At 43.6% G+C, this 22019-nt stretch overlaps 2 protein-coding genes across 4 annotated transcripts in view; one reads left to right on the top strand and one right to left on the bottom strand.

Annotated features, from left to right (window-relative positions):
• Window positions 1-12428, top strand: part of LOC134881494 (CAP-Gly domain-containing linker protein 4-like) — a 30739-nt gene extending 18311 nt beyond the window's left edge. For 2 of the 3 annotated variants that reach the window (XM_063908879.1, XM_063908878.1), the window contains exons 10-15: window positions 2413-2607; window positions 2715-2849; window positions 4708-4831; window positions 9397-9455; window positions 9582-9660; window positions 9952-12428. In XM_063908879.1, the coding sequence (XP_063764949.1) occupies window positions 2413-2607; window positions 2715-2849; window positions 4708-4831; window positions 9397-9455; window positions 9582-9660; window positions 9952-10312 (953 nt within the window). In that variant the 3' untranslated portion in view covers window positions 10313-12428. Of the gene's footprint in view, window positions 1-768; window positions 865-2412; window positions 2608-2714; window positions 2850-4707; window positions 4832-9396; window positions 9456-9581; window positions 9661-9951 lie in introns of all 3 variants that reach the window. The other variant, XM_063908880.1, reaches the window with a different exon arrangement.
• Window positions 12429-18986: 6558 nt separating this feature from the next.
• alk (ALK receptor tyrosine kinase) overlaps window positions 18987-22019 on the bottom strand; it is a 373391-nt gene continuing 370358 nt past the window's right edge. Inside the window, exon 29 of the mRNA XM_063908860.1 lies at window positions 18987-21672. Within this exon, the coding sequence (XP_063764930.1) occupies window positions 20572-21672 (1101 nt within the window). The 3' untranslated portion in view covers window positions 18987-20571. The remainder of the gene's footprint in view (window positions 21673-22019) is intronic.

The raw sequence follows: 22019 nt of genomic DNA on the forward strand, positions 1-22019 counted from the left end.
GCAGGTTATTTTATGTTAGAACAGTCCAAAAGGCTTTTGTCAGTGTAATTGTAGCTTTAATTCACGTTCAAAAACAATATAGAAAGCTTGACGTTCTCAACTTTTTGGTGCTATAAATTAGGCAAGAACATAATTATGTTTACTTGTGCGAGACACGTTTGAGTGTACCAGGAATCCATTTGAGTTTTTTTTTGTTCCCTGTCATCGGGGCTTTTGTGTTGGTGTAACTGCTTGTCTCAGCACTTATAAGTGTTTTTATTGTGTGTTTGAGGAAAGGAGCGTCTCAGGCAATTTCTCTCAGTAATTCTTGTTTCTTCGCTACTCGAGAATGTCATGCTGTCCTGCATTTGCATTTATTCACTCTCCTTCCTGTGTTTTATCTCTTCAGTGAAGGCTTTCTTATGTTTCTCCCTGTAACTCTCCACTGTGTCTTTCCTCATTTGTTATTCTCTTTATTTCTCCAAGCTTTCTAAACTTGTCTCTCTGGATATAGTTTTTACATTCAAAGCAAATCTATGTTCATAATAATTAACGCTGACTGTAGAAGTTATACTGACACATTCATAAGGGTCCTGGTTCAGATCGTTCCAACTGATAAACAGAAGTAATAATACCTCTTATCATTCGTCATTTTCAAACATTATTTAACTTTATGTTACTGTCATCCTGCATCTGAGCACTTTGCTACCATGATGAATACAGGTCTCTGTGATGAAAAGTAGTCACTGTGTCTCTTTTTGTTCTTTTTGTTGTGAATTGGGTGGAAAGGTTTATCTCCATCTGGTCAAAAAGCCTTTGAGAATCAAAAAAGTCCACCGTGTCCCAATCAGGGCCCAGAGGGAGACGCCTCAGTGACAAACACAGGTACTGCAGGTCCAGAGTGGGCTTTATTGTGCTGCTACCAGAGAACAGGCTGTGGGACCATATCTTAAACACCGCCTGTCACTGATAATCACTGCACCTTAATACTTAAATCCATCATCATCCATCCGCTATCAATCTGTCATCTGAGGGTAGCTCCACAGAAACATACATTCCTTTAGAAGAGCACACTGTTCAGTAAATATAACGGATGCTTTAAGCCACTGTGTATATATATACTGCTTAAAACACAATTTAGATGAAACACAAATCTGAATTCCACATACGTTCTTCACCCTAAGAATGCAACATGCATTTGTATTTGGTTTAATCCACAACGATCACAAGTCCAGTGATCACTTGAAGGCAATAAAGGATTGATAAACTCCAAAAGAAGATAAAGAATCAGCAGCTTCTACTGTTATTATTTGCTGGAATTTTCTTTTTCTCATCACTGTCAGGGTTCCAGTTGGTTTGTATCTGAATCTTCCGCTTGGTCCTAAAGCACTTTGGCACAGATTGAATCACTTAGCCTGTAAGAGTTGGACACTCATTGAACTTATGGCCTGTGAAGGTCTGTGAAAGTTAAAAGCTTAACGATGTCCTGCCTCTAAATGGCTTCTTAAAACTGAACTTGGGCGTGCCCTGGTCCATCTCATCCCCTCATGTTAGGAGGGGATTAGCAGGTTAGCCTGTAATTGGCCCTCCATAACAGGACAAGCAACTGTACGATATTGAGCCCTGTTGTGCTTCCATAGAATGATGTGCTGCAGCTGCTTGTTCTTCTTCTGAAGTGCAGGGGTAATGGTCTGGAGTGCTGTAGGCTCCATCACATTCAGACTATTGAAAAGGAAAAATGAACAACAGGCTGAGATTCACTATTTCAAACGTTCCTGATGTAAACCCAGATGGATGGATGGTGGGTTCAGTATTAAGAAGGAAGGCAACCAGTGTGTGCCATGTGACTGTAGAGGATAGACCAGATAGCAACGATCACAACTGTCCCAGAGAATGTGTAGTATAGAGCTGGCAAAGTAGAATACTTTTAAAAATGTTCAAATGTGTGTTCAGTTCCTGGTAGGGTTCTTTCTTTAAAGTGGCCCTATTTTCTTTTCTGTTGTGTGTTTACAAAGTGTGCATGTAAATGGTCTGCAAAGGTGCAAATGCCTCCATTAGACTCCTTTGTTTACTTCCAGGACATAGTGACATCATAATGTAAAATTACGCGATTCTATTGGCTGCTCTCCAAAACATTGTAGGTGATAGGCTGAGTGGCGGGTCATCTCTAAGCGGTTGACTCTTCAACACAGAGCCGGCCAGCTGACCAATCAGAGCAGACTGGGCTCTGGTTTCAGACCGAGGGTGAAAGAGGTGCTGCAGGACAGACAGTATGAGAGAAATAAAGAGCTTTTTGAACATTAAAGCAAGGAGACATGTCACAGGAGAGGCACAACATACAAATATGAACCTGGACATTTGTATAATAGGGTCTCTTTAAATAATCGGTTCCCTATATTTCTTATTTACTCCTGTGTGTCATCTTCACCACAGGCGTTCTCTCCCGCTCTCTCTCCTCTTCATCCTCTTCGCTGGATTCTCGGCATGGACCAGGGGCCCGACCCCGTCCCCTGCCAAGGCAGCGTCTTCCAGCCAGGCAGCGGAGGGAGCGTGCTTCTCTCAGTCCGAGGACCGCGCCCTCACCTGCGCTCCGCTCCTCTCCCGACAACACTGCTCTTCCTTCCTCTGGTCTGTCTCATGATCTTTAATACAGACCTCCATAATTCACTTTGTTCTGACAGACTGTAGCTTATTGATCACAGGAGTGAAAACATTTTTTTGTACACCTCTGCCAGGTTTTCGAAGTAAAACCCCCTCGGCTAGTAGCTCAGTGTGTGGGGGCCCCGAGGTGCGCCTGGGGGAGAGGGTGCTGGTGGTTGGTCAAAGGACTGGTGTAGTGCAGTTCTACGGGAAAACCAACTTTGCTCCAGGTAAGTTGGTAAAAATGCAAAGATCTGACAGTCTGAATCTTTGAAAAACTGATGTCCTGACACTCTTTGATCAGATGCTCTGTGGTCTAACCCAGAGGACACCTCAATAACTTGCATTAACATAAGAGGTTGTTCGGCCTCATTTTCATAAAAAACAACATCATCATTTTAATTGTGATGAATTGCAATTATTTGATATGTGAATATGAAACGCATTTTGAAATGTGCTGTGAAGTTGAATTTGCAAGGTCATGGTTTCTCATGGCCAGTTTGGTTGGTTATTACTGCAAACAGCCCAATGTCAAACTGATTATTTTATAATTAACAACAAGAACTGCTTCTGTTCAACACCCTCCCATTGAGATGCTATACATTTGACTATTTATCATATTTGACCTCTGTTTACTAGCATACAGTAAATGTAGTTCAACGTTAGAATGGGTTCCTCTGGGAAAGGTTCAGACCCAGTCAGTGTTGCGCTTGGAGTTTATTTAAAAAACCCCTTCAAACTATTTTATTTTTTTAAAACATCCAAGGCCTGTCTAAAATAATCATTATCCCTTTTCATAAATCATGTCTTTCTTTCACTGTAATTTTCAGGACAGAGTTTAAGAATTCGGATTACTTTTTACTTTCCATTTGCATCCTGAAACTTCAAATTATTATTGTGATCATTTGCTGCCATTATGGGGGTGAATAAATGAGTATTTTGAGTTCAATCTTTGTTCTTTTTGTAGCATCTAAATGTCAACATGGATCTGTGCAGTAGACCTTTTGTGGGAGGTATTTATTTAGAGATATATATATAGAAATAGAAGTTTGCATGAGCTGCATCTCAAACTTCTAAGTCTGTGCAGTGACAAACCTCCAGTCAGACAGACGGTACTGAAACATAAGAGATGAGGAAGCTTCTGCCGAACAAAAGTCTTTGGAACTCGCTCAGAAAACTGCTCACAATGCTCATTAACATTTAGGCTCTGCCCAGGCATCATTCATGTAGGAATAAGTGCGAACACATCTCTCAGCACTGAGGATGGTGTTTGAGGGGATTTCAGTCTTAAGTTTCCTTTCATACTTTTAAATCAGAGCTAGCAACGCCCTGTTATCTCAGCCTGCATGCATTGAGGACTGCGTCTTCATTCCAAAAGCTACTCTTCACACTAAATCCACTTTTTCTTTTTGTCTATTCCCGTATGTGGCACTAAATCCAAGATGTAACTTTATTTTCAGCTGATTGCTATTCTGTTGTTGCATTATCCAGCAAATATAATTGTATTGCTAATGTTATACATCTGGTTTTTACAGGAGCCGACATTAAATGACGTCTGTCTTTACTCTTGTGTTAAATCTTTTTTCAAGAGGCCCTATTTGGCTTTTCCCCTTCCTGTAGTGTGTTATAGGTTTTTGTGCGGTAATGGTTTGCAAAACCAAACTCCCTGTGTTCCCTCCAGAGGGAGTCCCCCCCCGACTCAAATGCCTCCATTAGACTCCTTTCCCACTTCAGTAATATAATGACATCAGTGTGTGACACTTGCGATGGGCTAGCCCTCCAATACATTGTACGTGATATGCAAAGGGTCAGGACATTTCAGATGCATCTCTAAGCCCTTGACCAATCACAACAGAGCCGGCCAGCTAACAAATCAGAGTAGACCGAAGAGGTGCTGCAGGCAGTATGAGAACAATAAAGAGCTTTTTGAACATTAAAGCATGGAGACATGTCCCAGTAGAGGCACAAAATAATAATATGAAGCTGAAAATGAGTATAACTTAACTTAAAGGCACATCACTCCTCTTTTATATGCCATTGTCCGTAAACAGTTGGTCTGATTTCCACTCTGTCCCTCTGTCTGTGCAGGGCTCTGGTTGGGCATTGAGCTGGATAAGCCCAGTGGTAAGAACGATGGGTCAGTGGGAGGTGTGAGGTACTTCAGCTGCCCTTCCAAACATGGCGTCTTTGCTCCACCTTCTCGCGTTCAGAGGTGAGTGCAGGCTCTTGAAGGTATATTTTTTATCATTTTGACTAATGATAGCTTTAGTTTTTGCCAGGGGTCACCCATCAATAAAACAAATGACATTTGTCGGCTCAGAGCAGATTTTTGAAGAATGTGACACTGTACCACGCCAGACCCTGAGGTGCTGTTTCATTGCTCTCATCAATACATCTGAGCACATTAACGAGCTCCTTTGACAGTGTCATTGTGTGGACAGATTTGACTCTACCCTCTGTGTGGCTCACAGTCCCCTCAACTTGTGATTAAAGGGCGTCGGAGTTGTCAAACGTGAGGCCCGGGGCCCTCACCCTGTACAACTCCTCACTTTAATGTTGCACCTTGTTATGGGCCTGGCACCATTACCCCTGTCTTTTCAATATGCATTATGGGTAATAAATATTTGCTTAGCTTTTCTTGATTCTATGTTTTCATAACAAGGTATGGAATACGTAAGAGAGTTCCTAACAGCGTCGCATGCATTTCCCTTTACTCTCATAGGGTTTTTTTATTGTCCCATTGTGGGATATTTCACTTACTGCAAATACACGCAGGACAAGCACAGATCCTGGGTTTGGTTGCCCTTTAGGTTAGAATAACAATATCACGGTATGTAACTGTGAGGCAATATTAGCTTACAATCCGTGTCTACTGCTCACTGATAAGAGGGGAAATATGTGATCAAAGTCACTGAGTTCAGAGATTTGTATATTTTTAGGATTTTCAAAGTTGGCTATGAACTACTTAATTTGTTTAATTCATTTGTTTTAACCCAATTAGTATAATTGATCCCCCAATATCTGACATTAGATTGACCTTCACTTGTACGATGTTTGGAAAGATAAAGATGAGACGACCATCACGTCGAGAAACAAATATGATATAGTTTTTAAAAGAAGTGCAATCTGGAGTATTTCTGTCAGTATGTGTTAAAGTAGGTGTTTGATTTGCACAAGGAGCCGTTTTGCAGTTTCCATAGAAATGACTGTCTCACAAGTTGTGAAGCGATAAGCTGGATTTACTGCCAGAGTAAAGACAGTGGCTGTATCTGGTGTTTATACTGAATCAATTCCTGCTTCTGTATGTGTGAATATTGGGCTGCGATTGATATAAAAAATACAATGCTGCTTGGGCAATATTGGAGCGCTATAAGAGATATGTAAAACAGCCAATTAAATAACTCTTCAGTTGGCACTTTGCCTGTGTTCCTTTCCGATTAATCCCACTGAGATTCTGGCCACCATGAGCTGCTGTCAGCTGGACGGGTTGTGTTTGAAATGAGAGGAAGAACAGCCAACACAAAACGGCTCGCTAAGGGAGACTGAACGGCTGCTTGGAACTCTTCTGGAGCCATGAAGACTAACAGATATTCCCTCACTTTGTTTGGATGTTGGGGGAGATAACAGCGGAACATGATTCTCATTTCTGATGGTACCCCGTCCTACGTGTTTCATAAGGAAAACCATCCATAAAACAAATCTAAAGTCACTTAATAGCTTGATACTCTCAACTCTAATAGCAAAATAAAATCCTCTATTGATGGTGTTTTAATCATGGCCTTACTGTTGGAACCAAAGACCATAAAGTCCTTTAACCTCTGACACTGAGCCTGTTGCCGGGCAGATTTATAGAAGTTTAGTTAGTACACAATTAGTACATTAACCCGGGGCAACATCATTTAGCATTGCATGAAAGTTTGAGGTGTTTCTTTAGTGGCAAATCTGCTCAAGAATCATATAAAAGGACTTTTTGGTTTGCCAACTTGTACTTATCAAAAATGTAGACGGTGGTGTTCTGATTTGTCACATGCAGTAGACGGTCAAATCTTCTTTATTACCTCTATAACTTTTGTGATGCAGACTTAGAAACCACTACCACATGGCTCCCGTGTTGACCTGCTCAATGAGTGCGTGCGCAGAGAGGCCTCACTATCTCACAGAGTGATGACTCAACAGATGTGGGAGCCAGGGCAGCTGCTTATGGAGATCGTTTAATCCTCAGGATACGGAGCCCGTCATCTCGCATGCATATTCACCAGCCGCCACCTTATTCACTGCCAGACATTGTTTTGTATTTGTGCCACACTTTCTGCAGGAGGATAAAGGCGGGGGTGCCCTTCTCATTCACAGCACCCTGCCTCGAGTGTGTGGTGTGTGTCAGAACTGAACTGAGAGCTGTACAGTGTGAGAAGCTGTTGACATCTTAAAGACTGGCAAACAGTTTGAAAGGAGAGAGGGGTTATTCAGATTTGAGGGATGTTGGGTAAATAAACACATTCCACTGTATGCCCAGCTATAATTAGTCTCTTCACCTTGCTGTTCTGCATGTGAGGAGGGGAGAATTCCTCGTCTCTTCCTATCTCTTCATTGCTCTTCCTTATTTTTAAACCAACATTTCTCAAGATAACAGTTCCCCTTGGAAAGACTTGCCTGTGCCGTCCTTTTCCTCACTTCGTTCTAATTAGCCCTGGGGCAGATATTGTGCCTCTAATGGAGGACTCACATTCTCCCCATCCAGCAACTTGTTTCTCCTTCTCTTTTCTCCTCTTGTCACACATCACAACCCAGGAAAACAAGCAGCTTTTCTTAGGCCCCCCACCTATTTAAAAAACAAAACAACGGAGCACATTCTTCTTCCTGCCTCGACATAAGCCTTTACATGGCTTTCAGAACTCCTCCCTGCTGTAATACAGTAGCTGCTTAAAGATGCTCGTATGCTTTCAGCAGAAATCGTCTTATGGTCTCTTATTGCTGTGGTCAGAGGGGGGGCAGGCCCAATCTTATTTTTAAACCGTTACAGATTTGTGCTGGTAGTTCCAAATATTTTGTTCCACAACCTGTGATTTACAGTGGGGCAAAAAAGTATTTAGTCAGCCACCAATTGTGCAAGTTCTCCTATTTAAAAAGATGAGAGAGGCCTGTAATTTTTATCATAGGTATACCTCAACTATGAGAGACAGAATGAGAAAAAAAATCCAGGAAATCACATTGTAGGATTTTTAATGAATTAATTGGTAAATTCCTCGGTAAAATAAGTATTTGGTCACCTACAAACAAGCAAGATTTCTGGCTCTCACAGACCTGTAACTTCTTCTTTAAGAGGCTCCTCTGTCCTCCACTCGTTACCTGTATTAATGGCACCTTTTTGAACTCGTTATCAGTATAAAAGACACCTGTCCACAACCTCAAACAGTCATACTCCAAACTCCACTATGGCCAAGACCAAAGAGCTGTCAAAGGAGACCAGAGACAAAATTGTAGACCTGCACCAGGCTGGGAAAACTGAATCTGCAATAGGTAAGCAGCTTGGTGTGAAGAAATCAACTGTGGGAGCAATTATTAGAAAATGGAAGACATACAAGACCACTGCTAATCTCCCTCCATCTGGGGCTCCACGAAAGATCTCACCCCGTGGGGTCAAAATGATCACAAGAACGGTGAGCAAAAATCCCAGAACCACACGGGGGACCTAGTGAATGACCTGCAGAGAGCTGGGACCAAAGTAACAGAGGCTACCATCAGTAACACACTACGCCACCAGGGACTTAAATCCTGCAGTTCCAGACGTGTCCCCCTGCTTAAGCCACTACATGTCCAGGCCCGTCTGAAGTTTGCTAGAGGGCATTTGGATGATCCAGAAGGGGATTGGGAGAATGTCATATGGTCAGATGAAACCAAAATAGAACTTTTTGGTAAAAACTCAACTCGTCGTGTTTGGAGGAGAAAGAATGCAGAGTTGCATCCAAAGAACACCATACCTACTGTGAAGCATGGGGGTGGAAACATCATGCTTTGGGGCTGTTTTTCTGCAAAGGGACCAGGACGACTGATCCGTGTAAAGGAAAGATGAATGGGGCCATGTATCGTGAGATTTTGAGTGAAAACCTCCTTCCATCAGCAAGGGCACTGAAGATGAAGCGTGGCTGGGTCTTTCAGCATGACAATGATCCCAAACACACTGCCAGGGCAACGGAGGAGTGGCTTCGTAAGAAGCATTTCAAGGTCCTGGAGTGGCCTAGCCAGTCTCCAGATCTCAACCCCATAGAAAATCTTTGGAGGGAGTTGAAAGTCTGTGTTGCCCAGCAACAGCCCCAAAACATCACTGCTTTAGAGGAGATCTGCATGGAGGAATGGGCCAAAATACCAGCAACAGTGTGTGAAAACCTTGTGAAGACTTACAGAAAACGTTTGACCTCTGTCATTGCCAACAAAGGGTATATAACAAAGTATTGAGATGAACTTTTGTTATTGACCAAATACTTATTTTCCACAATCATTTGAAATAAATTCATTAAAAATCCTACAATGTGATTTTCTGGATTTTTTTTCTCATTCTGTCTCTCATAGTTGAGGTATACCTATGATGAAAATTACAGGCCTCTCTCTTCTTTTTAAATGGGAGAACTTGCACAATTGGTGGCTGACTAAATACTTTTTTGCCCCACTGTAGTTAACTTGCGCAGTAGGTTGAAAAGGCATAATTGTTGCTAAATGTTCACAGAGACATCACTGTACATGTATGCCTCTTACAAGTTTATCTTTCCTCTTCCCTCACAGGATCCATGGATCTGTTGACTGCCTGTCGGAGCTCTCCTCCTCGCGAAACCCTTTCAGCGGTGAGAGTTGTCCCTCTATAGCGAGCGCCTGCTGAAATGTGTCGTTGCGTTATGGCTCTGAGTGTGTGTGAAGCTGCTGTTATGCTAGAAGTGAGGGAGTCCTTGACTCCTGTGACTGCCTTTCAGGGACCATCCGTCGCACTTTCAGCACATCCTCTGCCATCGCTGCCTCCAAGGAGACGAGCAGGAGGAATTCTGTCAGCAGGTGAGGCTCTGTTCTGCACTGCCCTCACTCTCCACCCTCATCTCCATCCCAGGCAGGGTCAGTCAGACGCAGCGGTGTTAGTCAGCAGAGGTTCCTCTTTTAAATGGCAAATGAATGATGTGGTTAGAGCGAGAGAACAGGGCATTGAACAGTTCAAGATCAACCATTCAAACACCATCTGCCATCCACCACCCCCCCCCTCTGAGATATCCCATCACTGCGTACCTTTACTCATGAATCTGTCTTGCTGTTTTCTCCGTGCTGCCAAAATTCACCTTAAAAAACCCCAAGGAATCGCACTAACCCTCACCGCCGGCGCTGGAGCTCACTGAGCGGGGGCACCACTGTTCCCGGGGGCGCAGCAGGGTCCGGCCCCCCGCCTGGCTCCGGACAGGTCTGCCTCCACGTGGGCATGCAGGTCCTGCTCACCAGCGCCAACGACATGGCGTCCATCCGCTACCTAGGCACGGCAGACTTTGCCCCGGGCCTCTGGCTGGGTCTGGAGCTGCGGAGCCCCAAGGGGAAGAACGACGGCTCTGTGGGCGAGCGCCGCTACTTCAGCTGCCGGCCCGGACACGGCGTGCTGGTCCGGCCCAGCCGCGTCACGTACCGCGGCATCAACGGGGCCCGCCTAGTGAACGAAAACAGCTGAGGACTGTGGGAGCCAGAGTGGGCTGGGTTGGGAGGACATCTAAAGAAGTTTTGACTTTGTGTTTCTGATCGATTCAAAGCAAAAATGATCGTTTAAGCGTCTTCTCAGTTACATATTCCTTTGTACTCTTTCTGAGGTGTTGTAAGTTACAGCAATAAAACTACCTATTAGGAGCTCAAATTTAAAAATACTAAATTCAATTTAGAAAAAAATATGAGATCAAGAAAGCACTTTATGAAATGAACTATAAACTCTTATTAGAATTAGTCTGAGCAGGATAAAAGGGGAAGTCTTATTAAGACATAACACACTGCACTACTATAATGTGATTGCACTGCGAAAGGATATCTCTATGATGGATCAGAGTGAGATTAGGCGGATGGTATGGATGTGCGTTTCTATTACCCAGAGCTCTTTTTGCTTGCAGTAGAGATGTGTGTCCGATCATTTAGATAACGGTGATGTAGCATACTCTCCACAGAGCGCATGTGTTTGTGACTGCGCTTCTGCGTGTGCATGTGTGTATTAATTAAGAGCACTTTGAAACAAGAGAGATGATGGATTGTTCCCGGGTCATATCTCCTGCAGATAATTGATGGAATTTGAGTCAGATCTGGATTTTTTTACTTTATGAATCAATGTGAATAAAACAGATTTAATTAAGCCCAGACCTACAGCAGAATACATCTGCTCCAACAGAAGTCCTTCCTCCTACGTACAACCCCCACAGACTGTACAGTAGGGCTGCGGTAGGCAGGGGTTTTTGCCGTCAATTAGGAAAAAAATATCCATAATAACCTTTCAGCATATTATTAGCCTTAAGCCTGATAGCAGATACGGTGAGTGGGAAGAGTTGCTATTGGAGCAGTGGTAACTGTGCTTGCTACAAAGATACCGAAAAAGTCTATGAACTTCAGTGTTTGCAAATGTGTTTCAGAGAGGGATGAAATGTTTTGTTGTTCGTTGACTACCCATTACCAGAGGATCACAGCTACGGATAACCTGAACCTGAGTTATTATCATAGAACTGCTGCTTTGTAAGGGAAACAGGATAGCAATCAGAGGATTATTTATGAAATAAAAGACTCGTATAGGTCGGGGGAGGGGGGGAAGCTACAGGACGAGGGCTATATTTGAAAATTCTGCAGCTTTTTTTCACCGTTTCCGGACGAATTTTCTTTCCAAATTTAGCCGTACATAAATGATGGTTATATTGGCGCCAATATTCTACCAATTGCTCCTTTGGCTATGATGCTGTTTTGGTAAGCTGTTGTCATTGTAGAGGAAGTGATGTCATATTGAGATGGAAACACATTTGGAGATTGAAAGCCTGTTCATGCTGGCTTGGGTTGAATTTCTTTGCGAAATGAATTTGGAAACATCTGAATGTGTTTAGTATCCGCGCTGACAGTTTTCCACTGCAGTATGATATCTTCGATTTGTTGGAGACCGCATTTCAGAGCAGCGGTATAAATGTTTGTGACGCTTGATTAAAGCTGCTCCACACAGGATATACGCAATCATCTCGTCTGAAGCCTTTCTGCAGAGAGCCAGCCATCGATTGTGCATGAGGAAAACAAGCCCTCTGTTCAGCAAAACACTCATGTAGCACCCAATTAAAGTGTGCAGGCCACAGCTAGAGGTGCGGAATCTCCAATGGCCCTCTCATTGATCCGTCTGCTCACAGCCTGTGATGGAGGACCGTGTTGGTCAGAGCTCAAGGTTTCTGAGAAATCTGCCCGACATCAGACGGAGGAAATACATTTCTGAGATCCTACTGAATTATTTCTATCACACAGAAAGCTCTTTTGCATACGGGCCGTCCATGTGATCACTACTGTGGCATTTGTAAGAGGTACAGATGTCATCTTCAGAAAGACTCGCTTATTTTTGGTGTATCTGCGATTGTATTACAGCAGAGTCATTTCAGATTCCACTGGTGTGTATGAATGTGTTTTGCCGCTGCGTTCCTGTGGGTAATGGATTTGTTGTTTTTCATAAAATTCCTGATATTTTAATCTGAAGTGTGTGAGAGGGATTTGGTCTGATGCATTTTTCATGTTGTGGAAAATACCAGTATTTGTAAAGAAGAAAATAAAAGACTATTCTAATTTGACTTGTTATCTCCGTGACTCTATTTGTTCTCTGGCTCTGGGCCTTTTATCGAGTGTGCTTGTGCTAATGAAAAAGAGATTTTTCTTGACTTCCTTGGACTGTTCATAAAGTGCAGAGGAGTGTTGCCTTAAGGGAATGAAAATGAAATCACATAAGCACTTTGAAATGGTTACACGTCTGTTCACTTACCATCAAATTCCACCGGGGCTCGTCTCAGCCAAAGCACACACAGCCCGCTGCCGGAGTGGCATTGTTCGCTTTCCGCCAGGCCGGGCACACACAGACAACTCTGAGTGTGGCTGACATACTCTATTATGCCATGATTGTGGAATAAAAAGATGTTTGAATGGTTGCTTTGAATTGTTTTCTCTGCTTATTTTTGTAGTCTAAACAGGAACAAGGAAACCAAGGGACAGCATCCAGGGAAGCAGTGATTGTCCAAACATCTAACCAAGACATTTATTCAAAAGTGAAATGAAACAGTAATAATAGGAATACAAGTAACCGAGTTCAAGTAAACCACTTATCATATACCATAACTCAGTGAGTTGCCAGCACTTAGAGACAATTTGTTCAACTTGAGTTTCTAAAAAGAGCCGCTGGAGAATAAAAACCCCTTTATACAAACGACTGCAAAGCTCGGTTTGCAAGGAAGCAGTCATTAGGGTCTCCCCAGGAAGTGGGGATGGATGTGGCCAAACGGTGGTACTACAGCTTCAGTGTCTGTTTGAACGTCATCAGGTCTCTTTCCCATTTACCTCCTTTGGGAAAGAGATGTAGGAAAATCAGTGCATAATTTATTTTTGACTTTACTGAACCACACAGTAAGTATTTAAATCATTAGGGTTTAAAGTTGTAAAATGCGCTAAAAACCAAGTCCAGATTATTTTCCCGCTCTTTTCGTTTGACGGAGTCGAGATGGGCCGTTACAATGTGGACCGGATGCAACTTTAAGCTACAAGCAAGTGCGCACACTTTATGGGGACATGTACGGATACTTTAGCTCCTGACGTCAGGCCGTTTTGGCTTCATGTGCCACTGAGAACATTTCTTAGGAATGAATAGGGTCCCGCCTCCAACGCCATCTCCAGTTTTCTTTACACCATATCTTCCTCTGTATTTCAAAGGACTGCAGTGTTTGGCCCTACCACGTTAGCTTTATTTTCTAGCACGCAAGTTTGTCGCTTGGCAACATGGTCCATTTCAAGTCATCTGCTGGAACAAATTTTGAAGTGCTGTAGAGTTACAGTGGTATGCAAAAGTTTGGGCACCCCTCTGAGATTTCATGACAATTTGCTTTTCCTTTATAATAGAAGATCACAGCAACAACATTTGTTTTCCTACAAAGATGTAGACGTTTTAGTGTTTTCCAGACCAAAATTCTTAGGGTAGCATTACATAGTTTTATTATAATAAAATAAAATGCAAAAAATGGGATGTGCAAAAGTTTGGGCACCCTTATAAATAGCATTCATTTCAACACCTGTACGGATTTATAGCTGACAGGTTGCTGCACAAAATTGCTTTGATTAGCTCATTAGACCTTCAATTACAAAGACAGGTGGAACCAATCATGAAAAAGGCTATTTAACATAGGTAATAGCTGGCTGTGCCTGGCCTAGGTTCTTTCTTACGGAGTGGCAAGATGGGGACCTCAAAACAACTCTCCACTGACCTGAAAGCTAAGATAATCCAACATTATAAATTAGGAGAAGGGTACAAAAAATTATCTGACAGGTTTAAACTGTCTGTCTCCACAGTCAGAAACGTAGTTGTGAAATGGAAGGCCACAGGAACAGTCCGTGTGAAGGAAAGATGTGGTAGGCCGACAAAAATAGGGGAAAGGCACAGGCGAAGGATGGTGAAAATGGTCACAGAGAAGCCACAGACCACCTCCAGAGAACTACAACAACATCTGGCTGCTGATGGTGTAGTTGTTCACCGTTCCACAATCCAGCGTACTTTGCACCAGGAAGAGCTCATTGGAAGGGTGATGTGCAAAAAGCCTTTCCTGAGTGTTAATCACAAGAAGAGTCGCATGAGGTATGCAAAAGCACATCTGGACAAGCCAGAAGCATTTTGGAACAAAATACTGTGGTCAGATGAGACCAAGATTGAGTTATTTGGTCATAACATGAACAGGTATGCATGGCGAAAAAAACACACTGCATTCAATGAAAAGAACTTGTTGCCCACTGTAAAATTTGGTGGAGGATCTATCATGTTATGGGGCTGTGTGGCTAGCACAGGTACTGGAAAACTTGTTAAAGTTGAGGGCCACATGAATTCCTTACAGTACCAGGAGATTCTTGACAAGAATGTTCTAGAGTCAGTCACAAAGTTGAAGCTACGCCGGGGTTGGATTTTTCAGCAGGACAATGATCCTAAGCACCGATCAAAATCCACCAAGGAATTCATGCAGAAGCACAGGTACAATGTTCTGGAATGGCCATCCCAGTCCCCAGACCTTAACATCATTGAAAATGTATGGATTTATTTGAAGAAGGCTGTCCATGCACGGAGGCCAAGAAACCTGACTGAACTGGAGACGTTTTGTGTGGAAGAATGGGCCAAAATACCACCTGCCAGGCTTAAGGGACTTGTCTGTGGCTACAGGAGGCGTCTACAGGCCGTTATTGCAGCAAAAGGAGGCAATACTAAATATTAATGGAATTATTTCTTAGGGGTGCCCAAATTTATGCACATGCCTATTTTTGTTTGAATGCACATAAACATGTTTCTGTTTGACCAATAAAAGTTATTTCACTACTGAGATGTTTCTGTTACCATAAGGTATAACATATGTTAAAATGAAGTTGCTGCTTCAAAAGCTCAGCAAGTGACAAACTGATGCAGTGGTTTTCCTAAGGGGTGCCCAAACTTTTGCATACCACTGTATCTTTATAATTAGGTTTTTTGCGAGTTGCTTTGAAATCATTATCCTATGTTGTGTTTTTATATCTACACAAGAGCAAGTGGCAGCAGGAACATGAATTACACCTGGATAACCAGCTTAGCTTTACTGTAGCTTCTACCCTTCTGCAGTTTATAATGTTCCAAAGTTGTTAGTGGGATTCAGATATGTTTCTGTGGTGGTGTACTGGAACACATTTCATTTAGAGGTGTTTCTAATATTTTTGTCCTTCACATCGACATCCTGAGGGGACTATTAGAAACAGCTGAACACATTCAGCCCAATTCAACACCATCTTCCTCAATGCTAAACTTATACAAAAACTGAACATTTTAGTCACCCCCGAGGTCGACTTCATGGCAGAACAGTGGATTGGATTGCATTAGACTGTGTAGGTACTTAAAGCTACCTTTTGATTATAGTAGTGACTCATCACATTGTGAATACCCCGTGTATTTGATTGTTAGAGAAAGCAGTTCCCAGAAGAAAGAGAGGTTCAAATACTGTGCTTCATTATTGTTGCTGATGGTGTGAGGGCTTATGTAAATGGCTTGTATATGTTAATGAATGCACAGAACTGGATGAGCAAAGTTGTAGGAGACAATGATGCCTCTTTATTCAGACTCTCTGCTTGGTGACGAGTGTATTATCACACCTTTGCGGAAATCATAGCAGCAAAAACACCATGCTATTTTTTTAATATAACTTCTGGAATAATGGTTAGACTTCCCTGCTCTTATTTCTGTTTGACTCCCCTGCGTCTTGTATAAGACCGGTTTGCTATCTGTGGTATAAATGATGTGAAGTTGAAACAAAGCTCAGACACATCGCTCCACAGTGTGCTAAGTGCTTAGCTGCATCATCAGCACTCTGAGTGCAGAGATCCCTGATGGGAGACAAATGATCTCAGTTAGACTTTAGAGGAAGATTCCAGTGCTTTCTGACATGATGGAGAGCAGCACCGGCACAGCTGGCGCCCGAGGAATACAGTTTGCTATCGCTAGCAAATACATCCTGGCAGATGCACAAGCCTCTACATGTAGCGTCAACGTGTTTACAATACAGGGATAATCCTGCTGGGGTCTCCATTCACCCTGTCACGGCTTATGTGCAATAATGACCAGCTCACTGTACACAATCCTTCTTATTACACAACTGCTTTACCAAAGTAAGCTGTAATGGCTTGACTCAAATATTGATTTAAAATAAGTATATAACTAGCATCTTCCAAATATTAGAAGGAACAAAACATTGAATTTAGAACCTATAACATCAGCTCTATAATCTAAACATGCACGTTAAATAGCCTCTAATTCCAACCACTTCCAATGACCAATTGCCAGGTTTTTCTCTGCCATAGCGAGAGAAATGATCTCCAGTGTTTCATCTTCCCCTCTCCTCTTCCTCGTCCACAGCATACTAATCTGCAGTGCAGCAGCTTGACACTTTATTTCTGGAGATCAGCAGCTTTCTCCCCGCAGATAAGAACGGGAGCAGTTGCATTAAACTCTACCTCTCTTCAAATTTAACGCCCTACTCTCTTTAAAAAATCTAGTCCATCTGCTTTAAAAAACATTGTCTAATTCTAATTTAAAAAAACAATATCCATTCTTGATAAAAATGAAATTGTCCAGCTCTTTAAATCTATTGAAAATCATTATCCACCTGTTAAAAAATAATGTTGTCCATCTTTAATACAAAAATCACTGTGCAGATCTCTAAAAAAACATTGTTAGAAAACATAATTTAATCTTTAAAAAAACATTATTCTGATTCTTATAAAAAACATTGTCTATCCAGATGTTATAAAAAACCATGTCCACATAAAATCATTGCCTGCCTCTTTTAGAACTGATCATCCAGCTCTCTTACGACAGCCTGGCCGAGGGGCACATGTTTTTCCTCTTAGGATGATGCAGGTCATCCTTTATCAACCAGACTTCAAGATGTTTCCGTATGTGTTTCATCAACTTCAGCATCTCACGCACAGGTCTGCTGCAGTGATGGAGGATACACACAGCGAGGAAGTGGATACAACACAGCTAACAGAGCAGCTCGGACAGAACTGTTTGTTGTTTTACAGTTGTCTGAACAGGTCTCAGTGTGATGGCGTGTGTGAGGATTCATGGCAGCAGAGCGGTCTCTGGAAACATAATTCTGGGATGGCGACACTTGCTGGAACTAAGGTCAGGATTGAATGTCAGTGGAAAGCATCTTTATAAGCCCTGTCTGATCTTCTCATGAATGTCTATAGAGACGTGCCCGCCTCTTGCCCTTTGGTTCACTATTCTTCAGCTCTTCTATTCTCTCTCAAAGAAGTTCCTGATGGAGCCATTGCACTGCCTTTGTAGATTTTCTTATTGTGTTTTTCAGATTTTTTCATATAGTTTGTTTCTTATCTTTTACCTGTAAGGGGCAATAGAGTCAAACATATACATTGGAAAGGAAAAGGAAGGCTCCTTGGCAGTAAATCAAATCTGCCCTAGAACATGGCAGGGTAGCTTACATAGGAGCCTCAAACTGATTTTAATCTACCACATACAGCTAGCTGAAGCCATGAAGGAAGACACGCTGAGAAAACACATTTAAACGTCTTTTTATCAGAGAGGAAATGTACTCTCTGAATGCTGTCTCACCGGGTGACAGTAAGGCTCTTAATATTTAAAGACTCAGGAAAACTAAACAAACGCTCCAGTGGATGATCTTGGGATGGCTTCATTATCAAACCCAGCAGATGCTTTGTCTCCTGCAAGAACGGGAGGGAGGGGGGACATGGGGTCAATATCAGAGGTTAATGGTAACATGTAAAATCAGGAGGACTACAATCATCCTGATTAAGCAGTCTGGTCTGCCTCATCTGTAACACAAATACAGCCCATGACTAAAGTGCCCCTTAATTCAGATTTTTCTTTCCTGGCTCAAGGAGCTGGGATTTGTCAAATAATACACTTCAGAGACTTTACGGAGTAAATGAGGCCATTTGTCAGGGAGACGATTGTTTCCTCCTAAATTATCTGGCTGACTTTTTTTCTGTGAAGTCGGATGGATCTAAATAATAAATACTCGTGATTATAGAGGCATTGGTTCAGAGTGTAGGGAGTTAGACTTTGGACTGAAGTGTTGCCGGTTCACGTCCCGGTTGGACCAAAGACATACGTAATGGGGACTGGTACTGGATATGGAGCCAGTTCACCTCCTGGGCCACTGCCGAGGTGCCATTGAGCGAGGCACAGAAACCCCAAACTGCTCCCATGTGTGCATATAACTGTGTGTGTTGATGTGTTTTGTATCTGTACAAATGCATGTGCGTGATTTAAAAAAAAAACAAGTGGAAAAACTAAATTTCCCCTCGATGGATACATAAAGGTCCATCTTAATCTTAAATGACACTTTGAATAGCTGGCGTACTGGAGAGTCACCCCCCTCCCTTGTTTGTGTTGCCAATAACTTTTAAACTACTGCTGTCAGATTTCACAGCCCTATTACATCAAAGTTTGAGATAAAAACATTAGTATTTTACACTAAACAGTCTGAGATTAATAGCTGTGTTTCCAGGATTTAGTCAGCAGTCTTACTTCCGCTATGATAAATGTGGCCCAAATACTAAAGAGTGCAGCACACAGACAATGGTCATTATATAGTAATTTATTAATTTTGGCGAATGTCATCTGAAGGGCAATTTACAGCTTTTACCAGAGCCATAGTACAATACTTTATAATTACAACATTTACAGGTGTGGTTTCAGTTTGTCTTTACATCCAACAATGGAGATGAGCTGTGAAGGGAACACAGAGTTAATGCACAGAAGACAAAAAAGACTTTTCATTGGCCAATATTTACCTTAACCGACAGGAATGCTTTTATCTTTATCCACCGCCAGCCGCACACATGACGGCTCAGCGCTTCACAGCACAATGACTGACAGGATGCCAAACACAGTCAAGCAAAAGCATGAAAAAAGACATCGACAGCGCGGCGCTCATGGTGCTGTCATAGATACTGGGAGCAGACTTTAAACACAGACAGCATGTGAACATGAGACTCAAAGGGGTCTCAGCTTTCATCCACAGTTTGTATTCCAACTTTTCACTCAGACTCATTTGTATTCCGCAACAGTCATCCTGTAATAGAAAAGATAAAATATGGAAATGCAGAGACGTGGCGTGCTTTGAGATGGCAATTTGAAGGTTAAAATTGATTCAGCACTATCCACTTTGCTTCTATATCTGGACACAAAAGGGGAGAAGGTTTATTTTTTTGTAACAAGAAATAAATTGCTAAAAGTTGACTGAAAAAAGCTTGAAGAAAAGAAAACAGTCTCAATACACTCCATCAACAAAAGCAGAGACGCAGCGTGTTACAGATCAAGGAGTGAAAAGTGAAACTCTTTAAGCTCTTACACTCTTGGGTCAGAGTGTTTTTATTCATCCATCTACTCCTGAATGATGTCCTGTTTCAGCAGTAATGACTCAGCGTTTCAGAGATTCAGAGTTCTCTTATTACCAAAAATATATCCCCGCGTGTTAAAGTGAAAGCCAGTCGATGTAAAATGAATGTGTTTGGATTTGAGGAAAGCATGTTCATGAATAATTTATAGAGACACTTCCAAATAATAAATAAACAAATGAATAAATAAACAAGCAGGCAAGCAAACACCAACAAACACATTTTACCCCGGTAGTTTTCCTCTTCGTATAAATGTCTCTGGTAATCCAGCGTCCGATCCTGTGATGATCTTGAAAAATAGTCTGATACAAGTTATTGAGCACACTGCTGTTCTCCAAAAGCGTGTGTGGTGGTGGTGGTGAGGGGGGGGGGGAAACGTGTTGCTGCGGCTGGAGACAACATTGCTTCAGTCGAACGGGTCACTAAAGTTTGGGACAGTTTTGCAAAATAAAGAGATTGAAATCCTCCTCTGACGGAGTCGCTCTCTCTCCGGTGTGTCTCGCTCGGGACCCCTCCAGCGTTGAAAAAATACATTTTTTTAATTCTTAAAACTAGCCTTTACTCTACATCTGCCTCCCAAAGCTTTTGTTTGTAGTTGTCTGATGTGCTTAGCATCCATCGTGGGTCTGACAGCTCCAGGGTTCTGATGGGGGGGGGGGGCCTGATCTTGCGTCCAGCTGTTTCAGAACCAAAGGGAGAAACCAAAATGGTGAGACGGTAGGGGGGGTGTAAAAGGGTCTCTGTCCGTACACAGTGTGGAAGAAATGGGAACAGGCATGTGGGCTAAAGCACGGTGGCGTTGTGGCCCTCCATCCTGGGCAGGCGGGGGTCCTGTACTGTCCCCATGGTGACCAGCAGCGGACGGCTGTCCTCGGACATACCCGAGCGACCCAGGGACACTGAAGCCCCCCTCTGGTGGGCTGCTGCTGAGGCCATGGAGAGGCCCTGCTGCGGTTGGGGGGGTGGAGGGGGGGAGGGGTGCACGGCCTCCAACGGCAGGCCCTGCTCCTGGTAGCCGTAGCCGATGTTCCCGCAGGGGAACCGCCTCAGTCTGTAGAGAGGGACCGGGGGCAATGCGGCCGAATCTAAGAGCAGGGGCGACTGGGCAGCGGGAGGGGGGGGCGGGGGTAGCAGAGGCCTGCAGAGACCCTGCTGCTGCTGGTGGTGCAGCAGCTGCAGGTGGTGCTGCTGCTGCTGCTGGAGCTGCTGCTGCTGGAGCTGCTGCTGCTGCTGGAGCTGCTGCTGGAACTGCTTGTGCTGGTGCTGCAGACCCAGGGCCCCCGCCACCTCAGCTACGGTCCGGCCCACGTGCTCCTGCCCCTCCCCCGGCACCCTGCCGCTGCCCTCTCCTGCAGCCCCCACCCCTCCCTGCCTCTGCTGCTGCTGCTGCTGCTTCCTCTGCTGCAGGAACCAGGAGCCGTAGGTGGGGTTCCACAGGGTGGTGTTCTTCCCGTTGGGGCCCTCCTTCTCCTGCGGGTGGCCCTGGGTGAACGCCAGGTTAATGTGGCCCCCCTCAGGGCCGGGCTGGGAGGCGATATGCGGGCCCTTGGCAGTGAGCATGGAGGTGGCTGTGGAGGTGACAGTGTTGGTGGTTGTCATGGGGATATGAGTGTGAGGCTGTTGGTGCTGGTGGAGGTATGGGGGGGCAGGCATCTGTGCTTTAGCCTCCGATGCTGTGCTCGTCTCTGCGCTGTGCTCCCCCCCTCTCAGGGAGTCTCCTGAAGGATAGGAGGGAGGGGGCTGCTGAACCTCCCCATCAGGCACCGGGGCATTCACCAGCACCGTCTGAGCTGAGGGGTCCTCAGGGCCCCCGGGGGCCCGCTCCTCCTCTTCTGGGATAGGTCCATACTCTACAGGCAGCGGCATGGTCACCACGTCAGGGTCCTAAAGGGGGGATATCAGAGGTTAGGTGAGGAACTATAAACAATAATAAAGAGTTAAACCAAAATACAACACAAAGCACTTCCTGGCTAACTTTTACTCTTCTTCTTTTGCCTGCTGTGTTTACTCATGTTCAAAGATGGTCTCCAGTGTGATACACCACTGAATCATTTTGAAGAGAGAGAAAGTGAGCTTTTTATTGTCCTAAAAAATAACATTCAAAGATGAGTGACATCTTTTTCAGGTTATTAGCAACTACCTAGCTAGTTAGCTTAGCAGTTAAAGTTAGCTGTTGGACAGTGAACTTCTGAACTGTAAAGCTCAGTATGATGGCTCTGAGTGGTATCCCT

The sequence above is a fragment of the Eleginops maclovinus genome, chromosome 19 (assembly GCF_036324505.1).
Source record: "Eleginops maclovinus isolate JMC-PN-2008 ecotype Puerto Natales chromosome 19, JC_Emac_rtc_rv5, whole genome shotgun sequence".
NCBI lineage: Eukaryota > Metazoa > Chordata > Actinopteri > Perciformes > Eleginopidae > Eleginops > Eleginops maclovinus.